The sequence below is a fragment of the Mustelus asterias genome, unplaced genomic scaffold (genome assembly GCF_964213995.1).
Source record: "Mustelus asterias unplaced genomic scaffold, sMusAst1.hap1.1 HAP1_SCAFFOLD_1409, whole genome shotgun sequence".
In the NCBI taxonomy this organism is placed as follows: domain Eukaryota; kingdom Metazoa; phylum Chordata; class Chondrichthyes; order Carcharhiniformes; family Triakidae; genus Mustelus; species Mustelus asterias.
In genome coordinates, this window is record NW_027591354.1 from 47,420 (window position 1) to 63,503 (window position 16,084).

Genomic DNA, 16,084 nt, shown 5'->3' on the forward strand with positions numbered 1-16,084 from the left:
CATTCCATTAGCTTTCTTAATAACTTGCTCTGCCTGCATTCTAACTTTGTGACTCAAGCACAAGAACACCTCTGTACCTCAGATTTTTGCAGTCATTCTCCATTTAAGTAACACTCCATTTTTTTATTCTTCCTGCCAAAGTGAACTTCACATTTTCCCACATTATGTTCCATTGCCAGAATTTTACCCACTCTCGCAACCTATCTATAACCATTTGCAAGCTCATGTCCACTTCACAACATACTTTCCTATCTATCTTTGTGTCATCTGCAAAATTAGCTACCATGCCTTCACTCCCCTCATCGAAGTCATTGATATAAATTGTACGACTCTATCACAGATCCTGCAGGACTCCACTCGCCTTATCCTGCCCATTAGAAAAAGACAGTAAGGAGTCTAACAACACCAGGTTAAAGTCCAACAGGTTTATTTGGTAGCAAACGCCACTAGCTTTCGGAGCGCTGCTCCTTCGTCAGGTGAGTGGGAGATCTGTTCATATACAGCAAACAGGGCAGATAAAGACACAAACTCAATTTACAGAATAATGAATGGAATGAGAGTCTTTACAGCTAATCAAGTCTTAACGGTACAGACAATGTGAGTGGAGGGAGCATTAGCACAGGTTAAAGAGATGTGTATTGTCTCCAGACAGGACAGTTAGTGAGATTTTGCAAGTCCAGGCAAGTTGTGGGAGTTACAGATAGTGTGACATGAACCCAAGATCCCGGTTGAGGCCGTCCTCATGTGTGCGGAACCTGACTATCAGTCTCTGCTCAGCGACTCTGCGCTGTCGTGTGTTGTGAAGGCTGCCCTGGAGAATGCTTACCCGAATATCAGAGGCCGAATGCCCATGACCGCTGAAGTGCTCCCCAACAAGAGAACAGTCTTGCCTGGTGATTGTCGAGCGGTGTTCATTCATCCGTTGTCGTAGCATCTGCATGGTTTCCCAAATGTACCATGCCTCCGGACATCCTTTCCTGCAGCGTATCAGTTCGACAATGTTGGCCGAGTTGCAAGAGTATGTACCGTGTATCTGGTGGATGGTGTTCTCACGTGAGATGATGGCATCCGTGTCGATGATCCGGCACGTCTTGCAGCGGTGGCTGTGGCAGGGTTGTGTGGTGTCGTGGTCACTGTTCTCCTGAAGGCTGGGTAGTTTGCTGCGGACAATGGTCTGGTTGAGGTTGTGCGGTTGTTTGAAGGCAAGAAGTGAGGGTGTGGGAATGGCCTTGGCGAGATGTTCGTCTTCATCAATGACATGTTGAAGGCTCCGGAGATGTCGTAGCTTCTCCGCTCCGGGGAAGTATTGGACGGCGAAGGGTACTCTGTCCACCGTGTCCCGTGTTTGTCTTCTGAGGAGGTCGGTGCGGTTTTTCGCTGTGGCGCGTTGGAACTGTTGATCAATGAGTCGAGCGCCATATCCTGTTCTTATGAGGGCATCTTTCAGCGTCTGGAGGTGAATGTTGCGTCCTCCTCATCCGAGCAGATCCTGTGTATACGGAGGGCTTGTCCGTAGGGGATGGCTTCTTTAACGTGTTTAGGGTGGAAGCTGGAGAAATGGAGCATCGTGAGGTTATCCGTGGGCTTGCGGTACAGTGAGGTGCTGAGGTGACCGTCCTTAATGGAGATGCATGTGTCCAAGAATGCAACCGATTCCGGAGAGTAGTCCACGGTGAGTCTGATGGTGGGATGGAACTTGTTGATGTCATAGAATCATAGAAACCCTACAGTGCAGAAGGAGGCCATTCGGCCCATCGAGTCTGCACCGACCACAATCCCACCCAGGCCCTACCCTCACATATTTACCCGCTAATCCCTCTAACCTACACATCTCAGGGGCAATTTTTTTAACCTGGCCAATCAACCTAACCTGCACATCTTTGGACTGTGGGAGGAAACCGGAGCACCCGGAGGAAACCCACGCAAACACGAGGAGAATGTGCAAACTCCACACAGACAGTGACCCGAGCCGGGAATCGAACCCGGGACCCTGGAGCTGTGAAGCAGCAGTGCTAACCACTGTGCTACCGTAGTTGTTTCAGTGATTGTTCACCATGACTCCAAAGGAAGAAAATGTCATCGATGTATCTAGTGTACAGCATCGGTTGAAGGCCGTGTGCGGTGAAGAAGTCTTGTTCGAACCTGTGCATGAAGATGTTGGCATATTGAGGTGCGAATTTGGTCCCCATGGCTGTTCCGTGTGTCTGGATGAAGAACTGGTTGTTGGAGATGAAGACATTGTGGTCCAGGATGAAGTGGATGAGTTGTAAAATTGCATCTGGAAACTGGCAGTTGTCGGCGTTGAGTACTGAGGCAGTTGCAGAAATGCCATCATCGTGGGGGATGCTGGTGTAGAGTGCTGAGACATCCATTGTGACGAGGAGTGCTCCTGGTTCAACTGCTCCATGTGTGCCGAGTTTCTGAAGGAAGTCCGTCGTGTCGCGACAAAAGCTGGGGGTTCTTTGTACAATGGGTTTCAGGATGCCCTCGACATAGCCGGAGAGGTTCTAGCACAGGGTCTCATTGCCTGATACGATGGGACGGCCGGGTGTTTGCCTTGTGTATCTTCGGGAGGCAGTAGAGATCTCCACGTGGGGAGTACGTGGGATGAGAGCACGGAGGGTGTTCTGAAGGTCCGGATCAAAGGTCTTGATCAGAGTGTTGAGTTGACGGGTGTGTTCTTTGGTCGGATCTGTGGGTAACTGTCTGTAGTGTTCCTCGTTGTTCAGTTGTCGGTACACTTCTTTGCAGTAATCCGTTCTGTTCAGTATGACGATGGCCCCTCCTTTGTCTGCTGGTTTGATGACAATGTTGCGGTTGGTCTTGAGAGTGCGGATGGCATTGCGTTGTGCTTGGGTGATGTTCGGAGCTGTTTTGTGAGTGCGGCTGATGAATTTGGTGTTGATGCACCTCCTGATGGCTTGGGCATACATGTCAAGTCGAGGGCAGTGGCCTTCCGGAGGGGTCCAATTCGACTCTTTCCTCTTCGGTTGCACTGCGGATCTCTCTGTCTGCTGTTCCGGTTCATTGGCTGTCTCATTGTGTTCGCTGTTGGCCTCTTGGGGTTTGTGGAAGAACTCCCGCAGCCTCATTCGCCTGATGAATTCCTCTGTCTGCTCCGAGACTGATGGGGTCTATTTTGGTTGGGGGGCAAAAACTGAGCCCTCGGCTGAGAACTTCGATTTCATCTGGTTGAAGTGTGTAGTCCGACAAGTTGACAATGGACTTCCCTGCAGTGGTACTGTTTTCTACTGTGGTACCGGGGGAGGCTTGGTTGCTGCTGGTGGTGATGCCGAGTTTCTCGAGTTTCCTGTTCTTGGTGTGCATGTAGATGGTGTAGTTCCTTTGTCTCGTCTGCTTGGCAGAGTTTCGCAGCTGGTCTGCGTCCTGAGCGCAAGTTGAGAATATGGACTCTATCTTGGTTTCAAGGCTGCGGCGTTTGCTGTAGAGCTGGTGTATGAGGTGTTTGAGGAGGGTGAGAGAGGTGCGACGGCAAAGTCTCTCAGCGTAGTCTGTGTTATAGGTTGACCTGAGTGGGTTTGTGATCTGTAGTCCTTTCGGTATCTTGTCTGCTTTCTTGCATCTTTGTAGAAACTTGATGTCTGTGTTGATATGCGCGATCTTCTTGGAGATCCTCTCCATTTGGAGCCGGCAGTTTGCAGTGTCGATGGTAGCCATGATGTGGAGATGCCGGCGTTGGACTGGGGTAAACACAGTAAGGAGTCTAACAACACCAGGTTAAAGTCCAACAGGTTTATTTGGTAGCAAACGCCACTAGCTTTCGGAGTGCTGCTCCTTCATCAGGCGAGTGGGAGATCTGCTCATACACATCAAACAGGGCAGATAAAGACACAAACTCAATTTACAGACTAATGAATAATGATTGGAATGCGAGTCTTTACAGCTGATCAAGTTAATGGCGAACAATCACTGAAACAACTATACAATGATATCAACAAGTTCCATCCCACCATCAGACTCACCATGGACTACTCTCCGGAATCGGTTGCATTCTTGGACACACGCATCTCCATTAAGGACGGTCACCCCCACACCTCACTGTACCGCAAGCCCACGGATAACCTCACGATGCTCCACTTCTCCAGCTTCCACCCTAAACACGTTAAAGAAGCCATCCCCTACGGACAAGCCCTCCGAATACACAGGATCTGCTCGGATGAGGAGGATCGCAACAGACACCTCCAGACGGTGAAAGATGCCCTCATAAGAACAGGATATGGCGCTCGACTCATCGATCGACAGTTCCGACGCGCCACAGCGAAAAACTGCACTGACCTCCTCAGAAGACAAACACGGGACACGGTGGACAGAGTATCCTTCGTCGTCCAGTACTTCCCCAGAGCGGAGAAGCTACGGCATCTCCTCCGGAGCCTTCAACATGTCATTGATGAAGATGAACATCTCGCCAAGGCCATCCCCACACCCCCACTTCTTGCCTTCAAACAACCGCACAACCTCAAACAGACCATTGTCCGCAGCAAACTACCCAGCCTTCAGGAGAACAGTGACCATGACACCACACAACCCTGCCACAGCCACCGCTGCAAGACGTGCCGGATCATCAACACGGATGCCATCATCTCACGTGAGAACACCATCCACCAGGTACACGGTACCTACTCTTGCAACTCGGCCAACATTGTCGACCTGATACGCTGCAGGAAAGGATGTCCCGAGGCATGGTACATTGGGGAAACCATGCAGACGCTATGACAACGGATGAATGAACACCGCTCAACAATCACCAGGCAAGACTGTTCTCTTCCTGTTGGGGAGCACTTCAGCGGTCACGGGCATTCGGCCTCTGATATTCGGGTAAGCATTCTCCAAGGCGGCCTTCACAACACACGACAGCACAGTGTCGCTGAGCAGAGACTGATAGCCAAGTTCCGCACACATGAGGACGGCCTAAGCCGGGATCTTGGGTTCATGTCACACTATCTGTAACTCCCACAACTTGCCTGGTCTTGTAAAATCTCACTAACTGTCCTGTCTGGAGAGAATACACATCTCTTTAACCTGTGCTAATGCTCCCTCCACTCGCATTGCCTGTACCTTTAAGACTAGATTAGCTGTAAAGACTTGCATTCCAATCATTATTCATTAGTCTGTAAATTGAGTTTGTGTCTTTATCTGCCCTGTTTGATGTGTATGAGCAGATCTCCCACTCACCTGACGAAGAAGCAGCGCTCCGAAAGCTAGTGGCTTTTGCTACCAAATAAACCTGTTGGACTTTAACCTGGTGTTGTTAGACTCTTTACTGTGTTTACCCCAGTCCAACGCCGGCATCTCCACATCATTAGAAATACATACTGTTTTCTGCCTGCCAGCCAACCTTCTATACATGCTAATAGAGACATAAAAAATTGGAGTAGGAGTAGGCCATTCAGCCCCTCAAGCCTCTTCTGCCATTTATTGTGATCACTGCAGATCATCCAACCCCTGTTTCTGCTCTCCCCTCCATATCCTTTGATCCCTTTAGGCCCAAGAGCTATATCGAACTCCTGGAAAACATACAATATTTTGGCCTCAACTGTTTTCTGTGTTGAGAATTTCACAAATTCACTATCCTCTGGGTGAAGAAATTTCTCCTCACCTCAGTCCTAAAAGGTTTACCCTGTATTCTTAGATTGTGACCTCCCCGGTTCTGAACTCCCCTGCCATTGGGAACATCCTTCCTGCATCTACTCTGTCTAGTCCTGTTAGAATTTTATAGGTTTATGAGATTGCTCCCACATTCTTCTAAATTCAGCGAATATAATCCTAACTGACTCGATCTCTTCTCATACATGAGTCCCACTATCCCAGGAATCAGTCAGGTAAATGTTTGCTACACTCCCTCTCCAGCAAGAACATCCTTCTTCAGATAAGGAGAAGGAAACTGCACACAATATTCCAGGTGAGCTCTCGCCAAGCCCCTGTATAATTGGAGCAAGACATCCCTGCTCTTTTACGCAAATCTTCTCACTATGAAGGACAACATACCATTTGTGTCCTAATATGTTACTCCCTACAACTCTACAGGTTCTCCTTTATCCAGTGCATGTTATTCCTTCAAAGGACTCCAACTAACTGATTAAACAGGATTTCCTTTTCACAAAAAGATACTGACTCTTCCCGACTACCATGTGCTTCTCTAAGTGATGTGGAGATGCCGACGTTGGACTGGGGTAAACACAGTGAGTCTTACAACACCAGGTTGGACTTTAACCTGGTGTTATTAGACTCCCTACTGCCTTCTCTAAGTGCCCAGCTATAACATCTCTTTAAAGATCGGTTCTAACACCTTCCCCATGACAGACATCAAGTTAACTGGTCTGATGATGATCCAGACCTTGTGGTAGAAGAAAGATGAGAAATGAACAGGTAGCAAGGGTCTAATGCTTTACCTGGTAATGCAGAGTTCACCCTCAATAAGAATCTCAAAGCTTTAAAGAAGATACAAGCAACAGAATAAGATGCCGAGGAGACCAAAAGAAGCAGATAACTCGCTTTCACTGAGGCTTTTTACCTCTGTTTTCAATTTCGTAGATTATCCTAAATATTTCTCAGGATGAGTAAAAACATTTTAATTTATATTCTGTCTAAATGTATTTTTCAGGATTGTTGCTCGTGTTCTCTGTCCCACCTTCCCAAAATAACATTCATGGTTTACCTTGCCCATGAAAAAGATATTTCATAAACTTCCACAAATTCCAACAATAACCATTTTTCACGACAAATCTTAATCTTCATTCAGCTCTTTTATTTTACACTGGAGACGAGCTGAGTTTGCTCTGATTTAGCAGTCACAGCTTGATTTCTAGGACGCTAATTGTTAGTCTCCTCCATGTCCTTTAATTTTCTCATTCCACACAGCTCCTGCACTCACTTTCAGCTGCTTTAATTTTAGGTTCAAGGTTATGGTCAGTTTCTTTGACAAATAGATTGGTGGCCCGGCTGATATTAGACTGATGGCATTTTAACTCTGTCCATTTCAACAGGCACTAAACATTCCCTAATTATTCCTGGGCGGCACAGTGGTTAGCACTGCTGCCTCATAGCGCCAGAGACCCGGATTCGATTCCCTGGCGCTGGTGACTGTCTGTGCGGAGTCTGCACGGGTTTACTCTGGGTGCTCAGATTTCCTCCCGCAGTCCAAAAGAGATGCTGGTTAGGTGCCAAGCTAAAAATGTCCAGTATTTTCTATTATTGTTTCAGATTCCTGCATCTGCAGTAATTTCCCTTTATTTAATTAGAATAGAGAGCTTGAACCTGTCTTTACCCAGAAACACGAGGCCCAGATATTTGGGATACCACTTACTTCTCGCTCTCTCCTAACCATTTGGACATCAGGTCAGATGAAGACACAGAGAAGAATGTGGAATTATTGGCCTCTGTTGCTACAGCTTTGGCCAGGTAGGATTTCCCTGTACCAGGTGGACCAAAGAGCAAGATCCCACGCCAAGGAGTTCGTTTACCTACAAAAATAAAAAGACCATAATATGCCAACTGGATCAGCTTAGTTGCAGCAGTTAACAGGATTGTAACAGATTTAATATAGATTCCACCAAGCTCAGGGATGGAAATAAGGAACATGGCTTGCGATCTATTCAGATTGCAAGATATATTAACACCCTCCTTCTAACCCAAATCAGTCGCACACTTTAAAGAAATGGAACACTTTCAAGTTTTTTGCCGTCAATTTGCACTTGATTTGTCTTGTTCACTGCTGAATGGTTAAACCAATTTGGGACCTACAGCATGTGAGAAGCTGGTGGTGAGTCTTGGACAATTCCACTACTTGTGGTGGAGATGCTTCAGTAACAGTGTCAAGCAAGGGACAGTTTGGCTAAGGCAGCAGGTTCTCCCACCAGGATGTTGTCAGGGCTCAAAACCTTTTTCACGTCCAACGCACTCAGCTGCTTCTAGTGAGAAGGAATCAAAGGAAATTAGTTTACTAAAAAAAATAGTGCTGGAGAAATTATTGGGACAGAAAGCCAATAAAACCCCCAGGGCCTGATAATCTACATCCAGGCTTCTAAAGGTGGTGGCCATGGGAACAGTGGATGCATTGGCTGTCATCTTCTAAAATTCTGTAGATGCTGGAACAGTCCTAGCAGATTGGAGGATGGCAAATGTAACCCACTATTTTAAAAAGGAGGGAGGAAACAGGGAATTACAAACTGGTAGTAGGGAAAATTCTAGAGTATATCATAAAGGATGTAATGACAGGACACTTCGAAAATGTCAACAGGATTAGACAAAGGCAACCTGGAATAATGAAAGTTACTGGAGTTTTTTGAGGACACAACTAGTAGAATAGATAAGGGTGAACCAGTGGATATGGTGCATTTGGATTTTCAGAAAGCTTTTGATATCCCACATAAGAGGTTAGTGTGCAAAATTAAAAGCACATGTGATTGTGGGTAATATATTGGAATGGATTGAGAACTGATTCATAGACAGGAAACAGAAAGCAGGAATAAATTGGGTCTTTTTCAAAGTGTCAGTGTGACCAGTCAGGTTCCACAGGGATCAGTGCTTGGGCCATAACTATTCAGAATTTACAATGGCGATTGGGATGAGGGAACCAAATGTAATATAGAGTCAGAATGCTGAAAAGGTCCACCGAGTCTGCACCAACGATAAAAGTCTACAAGATTATGAGAGGCATGGACAGTCAGAAGCTTTTTCCAGGGTGGAAGAGTCAATTACTAGGGGGCATAGGTTTAAGGTGCGAGGGGCAAGGTTTAAAGGAGATGTACGAGGCAGATTTTTTACACAGAGTGTAGTGGGTGCCTGGAACTCGTTGCCGGGGGAGGCAGTGAAAGCAGATACGATAGGAACTTTTAAGGGACGTCTTGACAAATACATGAATAGGATGGGAATAGAGGGATATGGTCCCCGGAAGGGTAGGGGGTTTTAGTTAAGTCAGGCAGCATGGTCGGTGCAGGCTTGAAGGGCTGAAGGGCCTTTTCCTGTGCTGTAATTTTCTTTGTTCTTTGATATCCACCACTAAACATAGAACATAGAACATTACAGCGCAGTACAGGCCCTTCAGCCCTCGATGTTGCGCCGACCAGTGAAACCAATCTAAAGCCCCTCTAATCTACACTATTCCAATATCATCCATTTGGATCCACTAAAGGTGCGCTATTCCCATTTTTCTGCATTTGTCCCATATCCTTCCAAGTTTGTTGATGGTACAAAATGTGTTGGGAATGTGAGTGTTGAGAAGACTGTTAAGAAGCTTCAAGGTAATTCAAACAAGTTGAATGTTTGGTTAATGCATACCAGAAGCAGGATAATGTGGATTAATGCAAAGTTATCCACTTTGGATGGAGAAACAGAATGGCAGAGCATTCTTTGAACGGTGATAGATTGGGAAATGTTGACATACAAACGGGCCTACGTGTACTAATACCAAAAGAGAAAATGCTGGAAAATCTCAGCAGGTTGGCAGCATCTGTAAGGAGAGAAAAGAGCTGACGTTTCGAGTCCAGATGACCCTTTGTCAAAGCTAAAAGGCATAGAAAGGATGACAAAGGGTCATCTGGACTCTGAACGTCAGCTCTTTTCTCTCCTCACAGATGCTGCCAGACCTGCTGAGATTTTCCAGTGTTTATTCTTTTGATTTCAGATTCCAGCACCTGCAGTAATTTGCTTTTATAGGTGTCCTAATACACCGGTTACGGAGAGATGCAGCAAGCAGTTAGAAAGGCAAGTGGTATGTTGACCTTCATTGCAAAAGGACTTGAGTACAGAAGCAAGGATGTCTTACTGCAGCTATACAGGAACCTGGTGAGACAATCCCTGAAATATTGTGTGCAGTTCTTGTCTCCTTATGTAAGGAAGGATACATTTGCCAGAGGGGGTGCAGCGAAGATTCACCAAATAGATTCCTAGGACGGCAGAAATGTCATATGAGGGAAGATTGGGTCAATGTGGCCTGTATTCACTGGAATTTAGAAAAATGAGATGCACGGCGGCACAGTGGTTAGCACTGCAGCCTCACAGCACTAGGGACCCGGGTTCACATCTGGCCTCGAGTGACCCAACCTCCTTCAACTGCTTGTGTGTGGAGTTTGCACATTCTCCGCGTGTCTGTGTGGGTTTCCTCCAGGTGCTCCAGTTTCCTCCCACAATCCAAAGATGGGCAGGTTAAGTTGACTGATCATGCTAAATTAAATTGCCCCTTAGTGTCGGGGGGATTACCAGGGTAAATATGTGGGGTTACGGGGATAGGACCTGGGTGGGATTGTTGTCGGTGCAGGCTCAATGGGTCGAATGGCCTCCTTCTGCATTGTAGGGATTCTATGATTCTAGGAAATGTATAAAATTCTGACAGGGCTGAACAGACTGGATACAGGGTTGTTGTTTTCTCTGGCTGGAGGGTCTAGAACAAGGAGTCAGTATCAGGATACAGGGTAGGTCATTTAGAAGTGAGCTGAGGAAACATTTCTTCAGAGGGCGGTGAACCTGTGGAATTCTCTACCACAGAAGGATAAACCATTAAATGTATTTAAAAAGGAAATAGATAGATTTCTCGAATCTAAAGATGTCAAGGGTATGGGGAGAGCACTGGAGCAGTGTTATAAAGGATCATCCATGATCATATTGGCTGGTGAAGCAGGCTAAATGTGCCGAATGGCCTACTCCTGCTCCTATTTTCTATGTTTCTATGCTTCATAACAAAAAAGCCCCAGATTTTCATAACTCTTCAATGAGAACATACACTTTTTGGCCCACCTCTAACATTAATATTGTGCCCCCTTGTTTTGAACTGTTCCCTATCAAACATCCGACTTCTCACTCTGCGTTGAAGGGAAGGACATTGGTGAAGCAGCTGAAGGAGGTTGGGCCTAGGTGATTATCCTAAGGAACTGCTGTCGCGGTGTCCTAGGGCTGAGGTGATGGCCACCGGCCATTTATAGGTAACTAACTTTGCAGTCAAATTCCCTCACCCTTGAGACATTCTGGTAAACCTTTTCTGCACCCTCTCAAGGACCTTCAGATCCTTCCTGAAAGTGGGAAGACCAGAACTGGTGCAAGCCTCTAGTTGAAGCATGACCAAAGCTTTATAAGGATTCCGTATAATTTCCCTGCTTTTGTACTCAATTCCTCTATTTACAAAGCCCAAGATCTCATATGCTTGGCTAATGATGCTCTCAATATGTCTTCCTACATTCAAGGATCTGGGCACAAGGTCCTTCTATACCTGCATATTCTTTAGAACTGTGCCATTAAGTCCACATTGCCACCCCCTATCCCTTCTGCCAAATTGCACTGCCTCATCTTCTAGTCAGTATGCTGGGCACATGGTTGCTGGCCACTAAGGTTTTTCTACCTAACATTATAGCCCATTTCTTCTGGAACTTTCCAATCCTGGTTAACAGAAATGGACAGCACGACCTCTCCCATTTAACTCCAGTAAGTGCAGTGGAGTCAAAGGAAGGAAAGGACCATAGAACCATAGAAAATTACAGCTCAGAAACAGGCCTTTTGGCCCTTCTTGTCTGTGCCGAACCATTTTTTGCCTAGTCCCACTGACCTGCACTTGGACCATATCCCTCCACACCCCTCTCATCCATGAACCCGTCCAAATTTTTCTTAAATGTTAAAAGTGACCCCGCATTTACCACTTTATCCGGCAGCTCATTCCACACTCCCACCACTCTCTGCGTGAAGAAGTCCCCCCTAATATTCTCTTTAAACTTTTCTCCTTTCACCCTTAACCCATGCCCTCTGTTTTTTTTCTCCCCTAGCCTCAGCGGAAAAAGCCTGCTTGCATTCACTCTATCTATACCCATCAAAATCTTATACACCTCTATCAAATCTCCCCATAATCTTCTACGCTCCAGGGAATAAAGTCCCAACCTATTCAATCTCTCTCTGTAACTCAGCTTCTCAAGTCCCGGCAACATCCTTGTGAACCTTCTCTGCACTCTTTCAACCTTATTTACATCCTTCCTGCAACTAGGTGACCAAAACTGTACACAATACTCCAAATTCAGCCTCACCAATGCCTTATATAACCTTACCATAACACTCCAACTTTTATACTCGATACTCCGATTTATAAAGGCCAATGTACCAAAGGCACTCTTTACGACCCTATCCACCTGTGACGTCACTTTTAGGGAATTCTGTACCTCTATTCCCAGATCCCTCTGTTCAACTGCACTCTTCAGAGTCCTACCATTTACCCTGTACGTTCTACTTTGGTTTGTCCCTCCAAAGTGCAATATCTCACACTTGTCCGCGTTAAATTCCATTTGCCATTTTTCAGCCCATTTTTCTAGTTGGTCCAAATCCCTCTGCAAGCTTTGAAAACCTTCCTCACTGTCCACTACACCTCCAATCTTTGTATCATCAGCAAACTTGCTGATCCAATTTACCACATTATCATCCAGATCATTGATATAGATGACAAACAACAATGGACCCAACACCGATCCCTGCGGCACACCACTAGTCACAGGCCTCCACTCAGAGAAGCAATCCTCCACAACCACTCTCTGGCTTCTTCCATTGAGCCAGTGTCTAATCCAATTTACTACCTCCCCATGTATACCTAGCGACTGAACCTTCCTAACTAACCTCCCATGAGGGACCTTGTCAAAGGCCTTGCTGAAATCCAGGTAGACAACATCCACCGCCTTCCCTTCATCCACTTTCCTGGTAACCTCCTCGAAAAACTCTAATAGATTGGTCAAACATGACCTACCACGCACAAAGCCATGTTGACTCTCCCTAATAAGTCCCTGTCTATCCAAATATTTGTAGATCCTATCCCTTATCACACCTTCCAATATCTTGCCCACCACCGACGTCAAACTTACTGGCCGATAATTTCCCGGATTTCTTTTGGAACCTTTTTTAAACAACGGAACAACATGAGCCACCCTCCAATCATCCGGCACCTCCCCCGTGAATACTGACATTTTAAATATGTCTGCCAGGGCTCCTGCAAGTTCAACACTAGCTTCCCTCAAGGTCCGTGGGAATATCCTGTCCGGTCCTGGGGATTTATCCACTCTGATTTGCCTCAAGACAGCGAGCACCTCCTCCCCTTTAATCTGTAAATGTTCAATGACCTCCCTACCTGTTTGCCCTATTTCTGTATTCTCCATGCCCGTTTCCTCAGTAAATACAGATGCAAAAAAACCATTTAGTATCTCCTCCATCTCTTTTGGTTCCATACACAGTCTACCACTCTGGTCTTCTAGAGGACCAATTTTATCCCTCACTATCCTTTTGCTCCTAACATACCTATAGAAGCTCTTTGGATTTTCCTTCACTCTGTCTGCCAAAGCAACCTCATGTCTTCTTTTAGCCCTCCTGATTTCCCTCTTAAGTAGCTTCTTGCACTTTTTATACTCCTCGAGCATCTGATCTGTTCCTTGCTGCCTGTACATTTCATACAACTCTCTCTTCCTCTTAATCAGTGTTACAATCTCCCTCGAGAACCAAGTTCCTTATTCCGATTTACTTTGCCTTTAATCCTGACAGGAACATACAAACTCTGCACTCTCAAAATTTCTCCTTTGAAGGCCTCCCACTTTCCATTTACATCCTTACCAGAGAACAGCCTGTGCCAATCCACACTTCCCAGATCCCTTCTCATTTCATCAAATTTGGCCTTTTTCCAGTTCAGAACTTCAACCCGAGGACCAGATCTATCCTTATCCACGATCAGGTTGAAACTAATGGCATTATGATCACTGGATCCAAAGTGTTCCCTCACACTCACATCCCTCACCTGCCCTAACTCATTTCCCAATAGGAGATCCAATATCGCATCCTCTCTAGTTGGCACCTCTATATACTGATGTAGAAAATTCTCTTGAACACATTTTACAAACTCTACCCCATCTAAACCTTTAACAGTATGCGAGTCCCAATCTATATGTGGAAAATTAAAATCCCCTACTATCACAACTTTGTGTTTCTTGCAGTTGTCAGCTATCTCTCCGCTGATTTGCTCCTCCAACTCTCGCTGACTATTGGGTGGTCTATAATACAAGCCCATTAATGTGGTCATACCTTTCCTGTTTCTCAGCTCCACCCATAGGGCCTCTGTAGACAAGCTCCCTAATCTATCCTGCCTGAGTACCGCTGTAACATTTTCCCTGACCAACAATGCCACCCCCCCACCTTTTATCCTTCTGCCTCTATCCCGCCTGAAACATTGGAACCCTGGAACATTGAGCTGCCAGTCCTGCCCCTCCTGTAGCCAAGTTTCACTAATGGCTATAATGTCATATTTCCATGTGTCTATCCACGCCTTCAGCTCATCTGCCTTCCCCACAATACTCCTGGCATTGAAATAGACACACCTCAAAAAATTATTTCCACCACACTCTACCCTTCCATTTGTGATTTTGCTTGAACTAACCTGTCTTTTTACCCCTGCTCCACTATCTGCTCTGGCACTCTGGTTCCCACCCCCCTGCAAGTCTAGTTTAAACGCTCCCCAATAACACTAGCAAATCTCCCTGCAAGTATATTGGTCCCCTTGTAGTTTAGGTGTAACCCGTCTCTCTTGTACAGGTCCCACCTGCCCCAGAAGAGGTCCCAATGATCCAAGAATTGGAAACCCTGCCCCCTGCACCAGTTCCTCAGCCATGTGTTTATCCGCCCAAGCATCCTACTCCTGCCCTCACTGGCATGTGGCTCAGGTAGCAATCCTGAGATTACTACCCTCGGGGTCCTGCTTTTTAACTTCCTTCCAAGCTCTTTGTACTCACTCTTTAGGACCTCCTCATTCTTCCTTCCCACGTCATTGGTACCGACGTGTACCACGACATCTGGCTGATCACCTTCCCACTTTAGAACGCTGTGCACGCGATCAGAGACATCGCTGACCTTGGCATCTGGGAGGCAACAAACCATGCGGGAGTCTCTGTCCCGACCACAGAACCTCCGGTCTGTACCTCTGACCATTGAGTCCCCTATCACTACTGCTCTTCTCTTCTTCACCCCACCCTTTTGCGCTGTAGAACCAAACGCAGTATCAGAGTTCCGGCTGTTGCAGCTTGTCCCAGGTAAAGCATCTCCCACAACTGTATCCAATTCAGTATACCTGTTGTGGAGGGGTATGGCCACAGGGGAACCCTGCTCTGCCTGTCCTTTCACACTGCCATTTCCTCTCCTTACAGTAACCCAATTTCCTGTGCTCTGCTGCTTAGGTGTAACTATCTCCCTAAAGCTACTGTCTATATACTTCTCATTCTCCCGAATTAGATGGAGGTCATCAAGCTCCTTCTCCAGTTCCCTAACACGCTTTGCTAGCAGCTGCAGCTGAATGCATCTTTTGCAGGTGCTGTCGTCAGGGATACCGGAGGTCTCCCTGATCTCCCACATCCTGCAAGAGGAGCATTCCAACATCTTGCCTGGCATATTTTTTTTTACTCTGGGGAAATACAGGAATAAACTTTCTGAAAAAGAAAAAAAAACCTACTCTCGCCTCTGCCTGTTCTTGCTGAAGCCCGTTTTGAGCCTGTCCCCTTTTTACAGAAGCAGCTGCCACATAAAGGTAAATTGGCAAGTTTTTTGTTGAAGAGTGTAGGTGAAGCCTCACTTGAACCCCCACTTGAAGCCTCGATATTGTTATTATTTTTTTAATATACTAGTGAGTCAAATGTTTTCTTAAAATCCATACATACAGAATCCATTGCTTTCTGTTCTTCAAGTCTCTCTGTTACTCCACCAAATGCTGGTTCTCCTTAATTAACTCAAACTTCTACAAGTAACTGTTGATTTTTTCCCCTGATTATTGATTTTAAAGCCTTACCCACCGCTGATGTTAAATTGACCTAGTTTCAGTTACAAAGAACGTCCTTAAATCCTTTCTCAAATAAGGGTGTCACATTTGCCACTCTCCAAACCTCTGGCATCTCCTCTGTATCTAGGGATGAATGGAAGGTTAAAGCAAGTCCTTCAGCTAACTCCACTTCCACTTCCTTTAACAATCTGCGTGCAAGCCACCCAGACCCGGTGACATATCCGCTCTCAGCAGATCCAGTCTTTCCGGTAGACTGTCCACCAATTCCACCCCCATCCATTACCTCTAGCATCT

General features: G+C 46.1%; 1 protein-coding gene across 1 annotated transcript in view; it reads right to left on the bottom strand.

Annotated features, from left to right (window-relative positions):
- LOC144488248 (vacuolar protein sorting-associated protein 4A) overlaps nt 1-16,084 on the bottom strand; it is a 65,653-nt gene that overhangs the window by 22,922 nt on the left and 26,647 nt on the right. The window contains exon 5 of the mRNA XM_078206283.1: nt 7,325-7,481. Coding sequence (XP_078062409.1) covers nt 7,325-7,481 — 157 coding nt within the window. The remainder of the gene's footprint in view (nt 1-7,324; nt 7,482-16,084) is intronic.